This window comes from Diabrotica undecimpunctata, chromosome 9, assembly GCF_040954645.1.
Source record: "Diabrotica undecimpunctata isolate CICGRU chromosome 9, icDiaUnde3, whole genome shotgun sequence".
Lineage (NCBI taxonomy): Eukaryota > Metazoa > Arthropoda > Insecta > Coleoptera > Chrysomelidae > Diabrotica > Diabrotica undecimpunctata.
Window position 1 is genome coordinate 20,733,931 of NC_092811.1, and position 15,753 is coordinate 20,749,683.

Below are 15,753 nucleotides of genomic sequence, written 5' to 3' on the forward strand. Positions count from 1 at the left end.
ATGGTATTTTAATCCCAGCCCAGTATCTCTTTATGGTGTGATATAATGATATGAAATGGACTCGTACACAATGGTTTCATTTGGTCAACTACTTAGAGAGTGAAAAGAAACAATTAATATCTTTTTCTTCACAATTACCAGCTATTGGATAATTCAGGTTGTACCAATTTTTATTATATTTTTTCTCTATTCTCAAGCGAGGAATATTTACGAACTTAAAAAGAAACAGTGAAGTGCTTTACTATTATTTTAATTATAATAGATATTCTAGATAATAAATAACAGTATTTTTTTTATGTGAACGAATTTCGAAATTTGGGATAAAATATAAATTCATTTTCTTATGGTAATTGAATACTGTAAACACAAATTGGTATGTTACTATCTTTCTGGAATGACGTAATTTTTTAACCTAGAATCTTTTAATAATGTTTTTGTTCATTACAAAGAAATAATAAAAGTATAGTTTTATCGTAAAATGTTCTTCTATCTACTCGTTCTCCCTACGAGAATAAATGGCGCCCAACAATAATAATAAATTCTAATATATTGTACTTGGAGTTGAAAAATAATACACAACTTCTATATGGTTGAAAGAACTACGCCCACTCTCTTCGACATAAGCGACTTGGCCTTGAATATAAATTTGTATGCCAAGATGACTATGATATCCATCTACGCTACAAAATTAATGGGGGAACACCTAGCAATAAAGAGTATTACTTATTGGAAATCCGGGATTATTTGCCCAATCAACAAAAAGGCATGACCTGTCGTGGGTGTGAGTAACCATCTCGGGTGTGAACGTTAGCCACGAAGCGAGAGCATAACTCACGGCAATTCACGATTGGACGCTCCCCTACCTGATTGCATCCATTCCGGAAGTTTACTTTATGAGACTTATCTCAGTAATCTCACTCATCCAGCGCTGTCGCAGTATTATCTAAAAATAGCTTAAGGTTTGTTTGAACAAAACCTAGCTCAGAAAAGTATGTAGGTTCAGTAGGACCGGCAACGAAATACTATATAGTACGTTGTATAAAGTTATATCGTCAGATGTTTGTCATTTTTCTTCAAATTCCATTTGATTTTATTTCTGTTTTGTTTTACACTTTTTCTTCCAAAAATAATTGGCACTGAACTTTCCTTTCAACTAAATACTGTTTGATTGTTATTTTTCAAGTTAAATTTTCAATTATTTCAGTTCAATTCTCATTTACCCCCGTAATATACCATCCGTACACTAACTTTCATCTATACAAAATTTGTTTGTGTGTTTGTGTAAAAAATATATTTCTTTTAATATTTTGTATCATTACATACATAATCTCTCTATGCCCATGCCTTATTCAAACCAAGTCCATCCGCTGGATGTTTGCACAAGTATGAATTATTCGCGAATTATTGAAGTTATACTTCTATACGCGCGTTCGACGTTCGGAAATTTGTACGGGAGTGAATTGGCAAAACCATTACATATGTAAGATATAGGTAAGAGAGAGACAGAAGATATATTTTCCTTTATTTCTTCCTTTATTCCCTATACTTTATTTACTATACTCCTATTACAGGTCAAATGTTGTTTATATACAGCAAACGATGCACCATATACCTATATACCTAATTCAACAAATTGAATTTGTTTGCGAATAGCTATTATCTTTTTATCTGTCTTGTCTATCTTGACTATCTTGTTATTATTATTATTATATCAACAGCTTTCACCCCCACCCCTAAGGGACACATTCAATCATTTTGAATGCAATATATACCTTACTGTTATACGTTGTTATTACTGTTTAGTCTAGTGCGAAGTGCTACTTAGTAGGATATGCACATTTAGTTTATTACTAACATTTATATGAATATTTACTTAATTTATTTTTTATTAATTTTAATGAACTTGTTAGATGTAATGAGCCTTAGTGTAATTTTTTGTATATTAATTAGGGAATAATATTAGTTTGCCAACCCTCCTGATGGCATGTGCCAAGGAGAACAAATGTCACTAAAAGACAAAATTGTATTTTTTTTAATGGGAAATAAAGACATTATTGATTGATTGATTGATTGATATATACCTAATTCTGTTTCTCTTTCTGCTCTCTCTTATCCATAGCATTACATATGTAATGATTGTGCAGATTGACTCCCATATAAATTTGTAACGGCGAACGCGTGTATAGAAGTATAACTTCTGCCGGCAGTCCTACTGGACTGCCACACCCGTTTTTTTTATATTAATTCTCTTTCTTACTCACAAAAACTAAATCGATGAACTTAAGCTGCCTGTCCATACACAACAGCATAGAAAAGCAACCTTCCACTGTTTCAACTAGAATGAAAATTACATATTACCTGGTGGACATCAAACAAGATCAAAATGACGCTAAACTCACAAAACCTGAATTATTACCAGGGGAAAATATATTATACCTAATATAAACCTGGAGAGAAAAAGGCAGGATCGTTATGCAAATTTCCAATTTGACAGAATCGGATTGCTATGTTGCCCCGTGGAATGCAACGGTACAGTCTCAGAAGAATTCGAAGTGAAAGAAGGTGTTCGCCAAGGAGACCCGTTGTCTACATTGCTATTCAATATAGTTCTAGAAATGTAAGCGTTAGTGGAATAAATAGGTCCGGAACTATTTTATACAAGGAGCACCAATGCTTAGCATACGCTGATGATGTGGTTCTCATTGCAAGAAGTGGAAAAGAACTATCAAATATAGTAAAAAGACTTATTCAGGAAAGCTCTAAAATGCGACCGAAAGTTAATATTGTTCTGAAGCTATTTTCTTGTGGCATTTTAAAGTAATTACTATTTAAATGCGAATAAGCCACAATTAAAGGTTAAAATACGTTTATTGACTTAATCGAAGTACATGGAGATCTCGAGCAAAAAGGAATAAACACCAGGGGGTCCTTTAAATTGAAGGTGGAGTATGGATCAGTTATAGAATTCGAGAAGGTGGATATTAGACAGAGAAGGTGGATATTATTGATCAGACATGTAAGGAAGAAACTGAAATCAACCTGAGACTGACCAAGAGCAACAGATGTGGTGGAGCCATGAGCAAAATAATTAACGCCAAAGATATATCTCGTAATACTAAAATAAGAGTATACAAAACTATGCCGAGACATGGACTATGAACAAAACCATACAGAACACATTGGAAGCACGGGAAAAAAGAAAGATACTTCGCAGAATGTTTGGTGGAAAAGTAGTGGAGGGAGAATGGAGAACACGAACTAATGCAGAAGTGTACCATTTGTATGCTAACCCTACAATAACAAAAGTGGTGAAAAAACGTAGACAAGAATGGCTCGGTCATCTTGAAAGAATGCAAGGTAATAGACTAGTCAAGAATATTGCTTGGAGAGGGCAAAAAAAAGAGAGGAAGACCAAGAAAAAAATGGAGAGACGTAGTGATGGAAGATGTCAGAGCTAAGATAGCTAAGAACAGAAAACGAAGGAAATTATCCATCCAGCAATGGGCCTAAAAGGCCTGTTAACGCTGTACATACATACATGTTGCCCCATCTACTTTGCAGTAAAAATAAACAAAAATAATTACAAAACAAAACAAAAATAATAAGAAAATGTTTAGTTGACTTACCTTTTCTGATAAAAGGTTCTGAAATGCTATACATAACTCTGGTACTTCTTCCTCCAGTCCAAAAATAGGCACCATCGAAACCATAAGAATATAAATCGTCTCCTACACCATTCCCACCCCATTTCTCGCCACCTCCAGGGTAAGGTATATACCTGAAATAACAAGAATAAAAGAAAATATATTTAACAATAAGCACTTAATGAGGTACTTGGTTAAAGAATCTACGTGATTGGTATCAATGCAGATCGATTGATTTATTTAGAGCAGCAAGTTCAAAAATAAAAATAGCCATTATGATTGCCAACCTCCGTAGGGAGACGGCACTCTAAGAAGAAGAGGTAGTTATTCGACAGACTCAAAATTCGTAACAAAAATCTGAATATTATCCTCACCCTTTAGAATTGGCCCATCCTATTCTTAAATGTGGCGTCATATGTGTTGTTTGTTCTAAATGGTCGACGGTAACTTCGAAGTACCATTTTTGATATATTGCGCTACCTTCTACTCTACCTACGAAGATATTTGGTCGAACGCTAAAAAATAATTTGAAATATAATTAAAAATATACACAAAGCAATATTTTGATAGCTTATAGATCTGGTATTGTCTTAAGCGTACAAATATGCTGTTGTAAAACAGTGGCGAAAAGTACCTCACAAATAAATTTCTGTAATTCGCTTTATAAATCGCATTAGTACATCTAGAAAGTATGAAAGCTCAGTCGTTTCTATCCAGGTCTGCGCTTCTGCCACACTCTGACATGTTTCACCTTACTAGGGCCTTAACAGTTTGTGGTAAGCCAAAGACAAATCCGAAGACAGAAAGATGTACCCCTTACGCACATTTCCCATAAGTAAACTTTTAGATAGATACATAGATGTCTAATATTTAATTCTTAGTAATTACCTAATCATTTCTTAGAATTTTAGTCATTTAAATCAGAACAAATATACTTTATTGAAAAATAAATTTAATTGTCACATAAAACACTCATAAAATCGAACAAACCTTGCTACGTGGTCAACTAGTTGTGTCTGAAGTAGTAAATTTTTTCCAGGCAACAAATAATCACAGATATTGTTTTGTGAACTCCTCACCGCAACTCCGTTACCGACGCACAGAGAGCAGAGGACGTCCAGAACTTTCGGGTCTCTTCCGTGCTTCTCAAGAAGAGAGATGATAACTTTGATATGTTCATCCTAAAAGACAAAATACATATTTTTAATCTATTTAAATAAAAAATATTTGTAGTATAGTATTTGAACATCATAGTACTTCAACATGCTTTGAAGTCACTTGAATAAGAAAAATGATTGTTGTGCGTTTTCCTCGTGGTTTCACTTTCCGCCTTAAAAACGGCCAAACGATATGGAAAAAAAAAATTAGTACTCTGAATATATCTGATACATTCCGCATCGTCTGTCAAGAGTTCTAGATAAATGCAGCGTTCCATTGTTGTACCACCCGCCTTATTGCCAGGATCTTGCACTATGCGACTTATAACTAACTGTTTGTTAAGTTAGAGTCAGCATAAAAGGAACAACATTTTAGTGAATTAAAAATGAAAAAGAAGACAGCTCGATTACTGAAGGAGCTGCCATACAAAGACTTCTAGCATTCTTTCGTTGTAGGGATAAAGGAGGGATGTATAGTATTTTTCATATAAAAAAGCTTGCAAGTTACAATTTATATAAAGTGACGTCACTAATAAGACCAGTGCTAACATATGGCTCAGAAACTTGGACACTAACACAGAATGACAAAGAATTGCTCAAACGTTTTGAGCGAAAAATACTAAGACGAATATATGGAGGCATAAAAGAACAAGGTTTGTGGCGCAGGTGTTACAATTTTGAGTTGTATAGAAGATTTGGAGAACCTGACGTTGTAAAATTCATTAAGGTAGCACGCCTCAGATGGATAGGTAATCAGACGAGAGGAAGATGCCATAGTCAGAAAAGTTTTTGACCGAAGAGGTCCGATCGGACAACGAAGAAGAGGAAGACCGAGACTTAGGTACCAAGACAACCTAGAAAATGATTTGAAGTCTATCGGAATTAGAGCATGGAGAAGAGTTGCCAGAGACAGGGGCGAATGGAGGATTGTTCTGAAGAAGGCTTTGGCTCATAAAGAGCTGTAACGCCACTGATGATGATGACGTCACTTATATTTAAAATTTCCAGAACGTCAACTTTAGAGTCCAAATTTTCCTAACACAGCTAATAATACGAAACCCATACGGAACTGCTCGATCTTTCATAGGCGTCAACATGGTGTAATAATCAGAAAAAGATACTCATCATTATATTGGAAATTTTAGAATTATATTGATTAAATAACCAAAAATATTTGTTATTATTAATAATATAAATTTTATGAAATAACTCTGTAAGTCTAATATTCCACAAAATAATAATTTTAATTAAATAGATTAGACAATTGTACGCAACTGATACGTGAATACTTCAAATTTTATTGACAGTTCAGCGTGTGGCAAAAGTGTATAAAGTGTTGCCGCTTTTTTAGAGTAAGAATTTTGTTTATGTTTTGATTTCTTACACAATTTGATCATAATATTATTAATATATATATATTAATAAATTGTATTTATAAATACATATTAAATTTAGATTAATAGTTTTAAAAACTAATTATTGTTGTGTATTGTGATTGTGCTATGCCAAAACAAATAAATAGTCTGTAGAAAGCTGATAAGCTTTCATATATAAGATAGATTATTTTGAACAAGAAATAATGGCGGGACGTTTTTACTATTAAAGCCCTAAAAGAGGTAAGTTTAAAATTTAGAATATATAATTTTGTATTAAAATGTTTTCTTATGTATTTTAGTGTGTTGCAGTAATCTTAAAACTAAGTGTATTTACTGTTAATATAATAGTTTGACAAATAGTTGGCATTTTAAAAATTCCTCACTTACTAACTATTCTGATGTTTTGGCAACGCTGTGGGGTTCTGACGTCGTAAATCTTGAATGACGTGCAAGCATTTTTATATGAAAATTGCTATACGTTATATTGAATAATATATAATAGCTACACCTAATATTGAACGGACATAATTTTATGAAGTTAATTTCTTAAAATTTTTTGGTAGAAATAAAAAACGTACTTACCCTCATCATGTTCAAAGCTTCAGGAGAATCAATCAAGACACAGTGAAGTACGTCCAACATTCCAGTACCTTCACCGGACGCTTGAGACCCCAATCTAGAAAACAGCCAATTCAGGCGGTTGGAATTGGCGAATTGTGCACAGTTAGTGTGGTTTCCCTTAATAATTGCAGCTACAACAAAAAGTTTCCACTTGAAATCTTATATACTAAAACGCTAAGCCCTTTTCTTGTCCACCACTTTACTCAAAAACCATATTAGATAATTAAAATATTTTTTCGGAATATTATTAGTATTACGTATGAGATTGTCAAGATATACTTTAGGTACAAAAATTCACTTCCGGTTTTGAGATGACCGAAAGTTAAAATTTACTTTAAGTTTTAGACCCCACAATGTATATATGGATCGAAAGGTCTCGTCAAGACGAATCTAAATATGTACTTCCGGTTGCGATCCGACACCGGAAGTGACCCGAAACGCGCATAAAACGTCAAGATAGAGCAAATCTGACACCGGATTCGTGATCAGCATGCAAAATTAACTGCTAAATGATAACATTGTAACAAAAAACATTGTTTTCGACGAAATATTTCGTGATATTTAATACACTTTTTACTTGCATTATTATTGATGAATGTTATGTATATTCTTGCTTATATTGTTTGTATTGATCTCTTAATTTTTCTCGAAAAATATAAATTTCATTTAAAAAACTCGATGTCGAGTTGGTCCGCTAGTATTAAATAAAATAACAGATCCCCATTTTAGCACAACTACAGTATCCTTAGGTAGTGCTGCCTCTATTTTATATACATTAAATCGAGCCCTACGTTATTTCAAAAGAAAGTATCTGTTAGTAGCATTAGTAGTTATACACTAGTGGCCAAAATTCTGGAAACTTTTCGAAAAGTTATTAGTCTTTTTCACAAGACTTATGTTATTTATAAGTTTATCTATAATTTTATTACATCGTTTTATGCTTCTACTTAATATTTAACATCTATTTTAAAGGGGAAAATCCTCTAAAAATTTAAAAATAAATAAAACAACAGCCGTTAGCTATTAGTAGATATGTTTAAAAAAAATGGTACAATGATTATTATCAACAAAATTAGTATTTGGTAGGATAACCTTTGTTTTTTAGGACAGACTCAATTCTGCGAGGCATGGAGTTGACGAGACGAGCCAAATCTTCTGGTGTAATAACTCTAAACCAGTTTTGAATAATGGCTTCTATCAGTTCTCTCTTCTTGCTTGGGTTTCGGCGTGATACCAAGACTTTCAGCCTTGACCATAAATTTTCTATTGGATTTAGATCGGGACTATTTCCAGGCCAAGGCAGAACAGTAACATCATGGTTTCTCAACCATTCCATGGAAGTCTTAGCCGTATGACAAGGCGCTCCATCCTGCTGGAAGCTGCATTGTTCTTCTTCTTCACGTGCCATCTCCGTGACGGAGGTTGGCAATCATCATGGCTATTCTGATCTTAGATGCTGCTGCTCTGAATAGTTCAATTGATATGCATCCGTACCATTCCCTCAAATTACGCAAACATGAGATTCTTCTTCTTCCTACACTTCTCTTGCCCTGGATTTTCCCTTGTATAATCAATTGAAGTAGGTTGTATCTCTCATTACGCATAACATGCCCTAGGTATTGCAGCTTTCGTGTCTTGATGGTTTCCAATACTTCCATTCTTTTGTTGATTCTTCTCATGACTTCGTTGTTTGTTACATGCTCGGTCCATGATATCTTCAGGATTCTTCTATACACCCACATTTCAAATGCTTCTAACTTTTTAGCAGTCGACGCGTTAAGTGTCCATGCTTATATCCCATAAAGCAGAGTCGAGAAAATATAACACCTTGCCAGCCTAACTCTAAGTCCAATTTTAGTTCTCTTGCACAAAGTACCTTTCTCATTTTATTGAAGTTGGGCATTGTTGGGCATCCCCTTTGAACAAATCTCTAATAGTCGGCAGCAGTTTGGCTTGCAGTATCTCTTCCTGATATTTTTTTGCATTAATATTTCCCTCTATTACTGCTAAACGTTCAACTCTATTAGTGGTCATGCAAGCCCATACCATGACACTCACAGGATGCTTCATAGCGACTGTAGTACACTGGGGCAAAAGGTCTTCTCCCGGTCGGCGGCGAACAAACTTCACTCCGTCACTCCCAAAGATCGAGATTTTGGTTTCATCACTCCAAATTACTTTACTCCATTGTTCTTCTATCCACCCTCTGTGTGCCAAAGCCCAATCAATGCGTTTTTGCCTGTTTTTTGTTTAGGAACGGCTTCTTTCTAGGAATTCGTGCTCGCAATCCATTTTCACACAACTTTCTTCTGATAGTGCGGTCCGATATTTGTAATCCAGTTGATTTGACAATACCGTTAATATCTTTTGCGGATCTGCGACGATCTTCTAAAGAAAGTCGGCACATTCTACGCACATCGTAGTGACTAACTTTGGGTTTTCTGTCAGATCTTTTTGCTGATTTTGTCGTTCCACGTTTGCAAACTTTCATTATACCTGATTTTGTGGCGCCACCACCCAATTTGTTTGCTATTTCTTGATAAGTGTAACCTTCTTCTCGAAGGATAATTGCTTTGGCTCTCTTTCCTGGCGACCAATCAACACGTTTTGGGTTTCTGTTTGCCTCTCCGACAATTAAACAATATCACCTTAGTAACAACTACCTGATGTCACTAATAAATACTGGAAGCCGCACGAAACTGTACTAAAGGCCACCTAACCGCTTTCAGTTGGGTTGTTGACTGACGAGCAAAACCCTGACGCAATACAGTATTGCCAATGTTGCCATTCACAAATCTCGGATTTTCGGCGTTTCGCTTGAATCTGGTTCCATATGTTATTAAATAATGATGTTAATAAAAAAAGAGTGAGAAATACATAAAATATTATGCAGGAATATAAAACAATAGAATAAAAATGTAATTGTAATGGTAAACTATATAAATCATGATCATGAGAAGAGTCTTGCTAAAAAAACGATAATTTTTGTAAAGTTTCCAGAATTTTGGCCACTAGTGTAGTAGTTAGTAGTATAGTATATAAGAAAGTATTTATTAGTAAAAAGCCATGGAAACTTACCTAACAATTGATATAAATATACTGAAATCATCTCCCAACTCTGGTCGCCAGCTAATTGCGCCAGAAAGCCTTGTGAAGTAATAACATTAATTTTATCGATAGCTTCCAGAATCAAATTTAAAATTCCTTCTTCCTGGAACAAATCCTGTCTATTTCTCAAGGCTCTGAGTTTATTCTGTTTTTCTTCGTGTTCTAAAACAGAAATATTAAGTTAAATATACTTAGATATATTAGTAATTGTGATTCTTACCCATATCATCTTCCGGTTGGGCAAAATAATTGATCAAATCCTCTAAACACATAACCATTTCGTTTAAATTGACGTGAAGGAAGAACAATGAGTGCCTGCGGTTGCTTTGGAGTTGTTCTAAACCACTAAAAACATGTATATTACAAAGTTATAACTATAAATATAAAGAAATTTTTTATGGCGCTGCTGGTAGGATAAACTAAAATTGTGCGACACCACAGAAAAGATAGAACACCAAAGAATTAGCGAAACTAACGGAAACATCCGAATCAAGATGATTTTAATATCTTAAAGTATATTTTGAAGATTTTCTGTAACTATTACAGACTTTTTACGCAATAAAAAAAACTAAATTATAGAAAGCCTTACTTGATAAATTGTGTGAAAAGTGAACTGCATTTACGGATAACTCTAGCAGTTCTGGATTCTTCTTCTTGGGACCTACTGAAATCTAAACCGTCATCCATTTTACCTTCTTCGTGTAGTACTGCTTGTTTTTCTTCGACTTTACCAACTCCTTTTTTCTTTGTTTCATATGCCTAAAGAGGAAAGTTATTTAGTCTCCTTGATTTAAAGTAATGAAAAAAAATGTTTCTCATTGTAAAAATTCACTTATTTATGAATGTGCTCTCTCATAGAGCAGATCTAGAACTTATGAAAAGAATAATTACCTTGTAGGAAAGCCATAGGCCGGTTTCTGAGTGTTGCACAATGACAGTTGAATCACCATATTTTATAATAGGTGATCCGATAATTTCCAAATCTTTATCTTCGAGTACAACTTTCTGGTCATCTTTCTCTTGTCGTAGGCAGAACGCCGTGGTCGCAGTATTAGCTTCGTCTCTAAAAAAATCAATTTTAGTAGCTTATATATATATATATATATATATATATATATATATATATATATATATATATATATATATATATATATACAGATTGAACGAATTTAAAAGGGAACATACAATTTAATATATGTCTGTTTGAACTGCATTTGAAATAGTGGACCAATATAAAACTTATACAAAAATAAATCCATACCCGGTGATAGACATTGTATAAAATATCGTTCAAGTATCTGTCTCCTTTTAGGACGCACCAAGTCTATAGCGCCGCCCAAAGTCAATGTTGCCAATCGCCGTGTAATAATCCGATTTGCGGATCTTTTTGAGAGTTATATCTTCTTCGTATCTTTAAATAAATCGGATATTTGCCTATATTTTTCATTGTATTTACCAATCTACTACAACAGACTAATAACAAAAATAAACTTTATGTATTGTAGATATTTCCTTTCTTTCCTGTAAATATTTTATGGTTAACACCTTATTTGAAAAACATCTAGAGGAATGAGATTGGCAACACCGCTCAAAATATCCATCTGACTGCTTAGATAAAGGAAAGAGGAGCTTGCCTAATAGTCGGAGAGATAGAGCCGAAATTTTGAACTGATCAGTCATATGACATTTCTCTATTGGAATATATTCATTGTAACTGGGTTAAGACTTTGCCTTACAGGCGGACGCCCCTCGTGGTACAGGGGGTGGCTATACAGGGATGAAGTTGTAATTTTTTTCGGAAAAATTAACGATCGATAATATGGCTGAAAATTTGCCCAGAGTAAGATCTTGGTATAACTAGACGAAATCCCAAAGGGCGGACGCGAGAGTGGATACATAAGGGGTGGCGGACAGGGGTGCAGTTGCAATTTTTTGGGGAAAAATTAACGATAAGTAATATGTCCGCCATTTTCATGGCTCATTATTTAGCCCCTAAAAACTCTAAATCCAAAAGAGCGGACAGGTGGGTTGGTAAAGAGAGCCATAAAACGGGGTCAAATGTACCACTTGCCTGCGTATTTTAGGTCTCGGTAACAATTTTCAAACTGATTTTATTATGATATTTTTATACCGATTGATTTGAAAATTTGTATGGTCATTTCTGTTACTATTCTGAAAAGCGTCAAGTAGAGTTTTCCTCAAAATTTTCCAAAAAAATTTCCGTAAATGAAAATTTTCGTAATTTTTTGAGGTAAAATCTAATTTGTAGAATCCTTTAGATTTTCTGTCAGTTATACCATGATTTTTTTCAAAAATTTTCAAACGATTTTTCCGATAAGAAAAAAAAATTTAGAAAAACTTTAAAAATTTCGTCATTTTTCTCACTCTCGTTGATGTCATCACATTCATCATCTTCGTCACTTTCACTTTCAATAATATCACATTCATTATCTGCTTCATTTTCAATCACTACTTCTCGAATTGATTCTGGCATCTGAGGTTCACTAAACCATTTGAATTTATATGTTTCATCTTCAAGCTCCCAACCATGTTCTTCAACAATAAATTCTGTTGGTACTTTTTTATGAACATTTGTCCAAATATTTGAAATATAATGAGCTCGCAGTAGATGTTGGTGTAATTCATCTTGACATGATGGTAAGCTTGAAGCATTGAAATTTTTTAGTTTTTTTTTTAAAGGCTCGTTCACATCATGCAACTTATACTACCGGTTAAAAAGTGAAAATCTGACATCGTTTACTTTTTTTTTGAAATTGTTCTCGTCAATCCTGTTCCATATAAGTGACATATGAAAGTTTCTAAGGTTTCAAAAACTTCATTACAATCGAAGTCAGTTTCACCAAGTTGGATAAAAGCGCCTTGATACTTATTACATTTAGCGCATGCGTCTAGAATTACTGATCTAAATGGAATGCGCATCATTATTATTTTAATATTTTAAATAATAATAATGCAAAATTAATGTCCAATCAGAATTTGTAAAATTATAATTAACTAATGAAAAAAAAATTCAATCAATTTGAAAGTTAAAAAAAAAATATTGAAAATATCTACAAAGTAAATTTCAAAACTTAAAAAATTTATAATTCCACTATTAAATTGATTTTTATTAATAATTATTTGTAAAATGTTAAAGGAATTCTACAAATTGAATTTTACCTATTGATAAATAGAAATAATATATTTTGTATTTGATTATTAATGTAATAATAAATCAAATTTTTCTTATATCTGAACAACCATTATTTATGCAATATAAATTTAAAAACCTTTTTATTGTAATAAAAAATAAGTAAAATTACTATTTGTTATACCGAAAATATTCAATAGTTAACATTATAAAATTACTTTAATTTAATAAAATTATTTAACCGGTTTCAGAATTAATTTTTATCAATCATTAGATAATTTCAATTGATTATTATATTGAAAATATTTTTTTTTTGTTTTTCATTCTAATATCAAACGTTTATTCAATTAAAAATTAATTCCTTAAATATTTATATTTAAGAAAAAAATGTGATTTGTAAAGTAAATATGACTTTAGTTTGAAAAAAAAAACATTATCATAATATCATTTTAAAACTACAAAATATTCTATAAAAGATTCAGACGATGACGTAGAGTTTTATCAAATGTTTTAGAAAAGTTTTTCTAAATTTTTTTTTCTTATCGGAAAAATCGTTTGAAAATTTTTGGAAAAAAATCATGGTATAACTTACAGAAAATCGAAAGGATTCTACAAATTAGATTTTACCTCAAAAAATTACGAAAATTTTCATTTACGGAAATTTTTTGGAAAATTTTGAGGAAAACTCTACTGGACGCTTTTCAGAATAGTAACAGAATTGAGCATACAAATTTTCAAATCAATCGGTATAAAAATATCATAATAAAATCAGTTTGAAAATTGTTACCGAGACCTAAAATGCGCAGGCAAGTGGTACATTTGACCCCGTTTTATGGCTCTCTTTACCAACCCAGCTGTCCGCCCTTTTGGATTTAGAGTTTTTAGGGGCTAAATAATGAGCCATGAAAATGGCGGACATATTACTAATCGTTAATTTTTCCCCAAAAAATTTGCAACTTCACCCCTGTCCGCCACCCCTTATGTATCCACTCTCGCGTCCGCCCTTTGGGATTTCGTCTAGTTATACCAAGATCTTACTCTGGGCAAATTTTCAGCCATATTATCGATCGTTAATTTTTCCGAAAAAAAATACAACTTCATCCCTGTATAGCCACCCCCTGTACCACGAGGGGCGTCCGCCTGTAAGGCAAAGTCTTAACCCAGTTACAATGAATATATTCCAATAGAGAAATGTCATATTACTGATCAGTTCAAAATTTCGGCTCTATCTCTTAGACTATAAAGAAGCGATAGGTGGTTTGACAGCATAATAACTGCGTTTAGTCTAGTTTTCACAGTGATTCTAGGCAACCTGTTTGGGTGGAGTTTTGACTTGTTCTTGAATGAGTTCAGAATCCAGCAGCCCGCTGAAGTATTGGATTTTTATAATATAATTATTTGACAACTTTTTGTAGGCCAACCACCTAGAGTGGAGTTGAGCCGAAATATGTCCGTATGTTCCGTTTTAAATTCGTTCAATCTGTATATAATATACCTGAAGGAGAAATCTGTACCAACTATTGGAACTTTAGGAAAAATTAGGAAAAGGAGCTGTTGAAGAAACTTTAGTTAGAAACACCATATGGTCACCAGATGGGTGTCTATGCTTTGATAGATTCTTTTACTTCGTTTAACCCAAACGCACTAAGTTCGATATTTAGGAACCTACATGATCAATCGAGTAAACATAGGCCGAATTGATAATAAAAGAATGTTAAGAAGTGACATGGACTTTTTAGTGGACGGAATTTTAGCAACTAAATGAAGAAACACACAGGAGATGATGCTGATATTCAATTGTCACAACACCACTATTAAAATTACACCGCATAATTTTTGAGAGGCATGACAAAAAACAACGCAAGCTTGAGTACCTCGGCCACGTGATGCGGAACGAAGAAAAATATCGAATTCTTCAACTTGTTATGCAGGGTAAAGTATTTGGCAGAAGAGGACCGGGACGCCGTCGTATCTCGTGGTTGAAAAATCTCCGACAATGGTTTGGGATGACCTCAGCGGAGCTGTTTCGCAGAGCAGTCAACAAAACCATGATAGCCTTGATGATAGCCAACATCCGGACCGGATAAGGCACTGAAGAAGAAGAAGATGACAAAAAAATTTAATTATCATGGAAATATGGAGTTAATAAGCCTAAACATTACATCAAAGTGCATCCATAATGAGGTGTCGTCACACATGGTAAAATTAAGTGGTTATGGAACTGCAGGGGATCTGTAGGGGATTGACAAATGACAGATATATGCGTTATTACAATGTATTTGACGTAAAAACTGATCTTTTTCAGCAAATTCGCAAAAACTTGATAGATTAGCGAAACAGAGACGTACCGTTTAATTTTTAAAAGGTGTAACAATTTGAATACATTTTTATTTTTGCACAAAAATCAATATAATTGAAAAATTGTGTCAGAAATAGTTGGAACATACAAGAAGAAACATACAAAAAAGAGAAAATACTAATACACTAAAAGACTTACCTGCTAACTAGATACAGCTCGTTGTTTTCGTTAACAGCCAAATAGCGGCCCGTCGTGATGTGTCTTATTCTCATCGGATGGTACCAGTTTATAAAACCACCGGCCCATTTCGTCCTTGCTAATTCCAATCTCCATAAAGACCTTGCTTGGGACATCACACTACCACCTTCATAAATAACAATACTAAAACAAAAAAAAA

General features: G+C 33.5%; 1 protein-coding gene across 1 annotated transcript in view; it reads right to left on the reverse strand.

Moving 5' to 3' along the window:
- Positions 1–15,753, reverse strand: part of RyR (Ryanodine receptor) — a 142,879-nt gene that overhangs the window by 94,943 nt on the left and 32,183 nt on the right. The window contains 9 exon segments of the mRNA XM_072542890.1: positions 3,627–3,778; positions 4,019–4,159; positions 4,635–4,825; positions 6,760–6,929; positions 9,877–10,068; positions 10,127–10,251; positions 10,496–10,665; positions 10,798–10,969; positions 15,555–15,737. Of these exon segments, the coding sequence (XP_072398991.1) occupies positions 3,627–3,778; positions 4,019–4,159; positions 4,635–4,825; positions 6,760–6,929; positions 9,877–10,068; positions 10,127–10,251; positions 10,496–10,665; positions 10,798–10,969; positions 15,555–15,737 (1,496 nt within the window).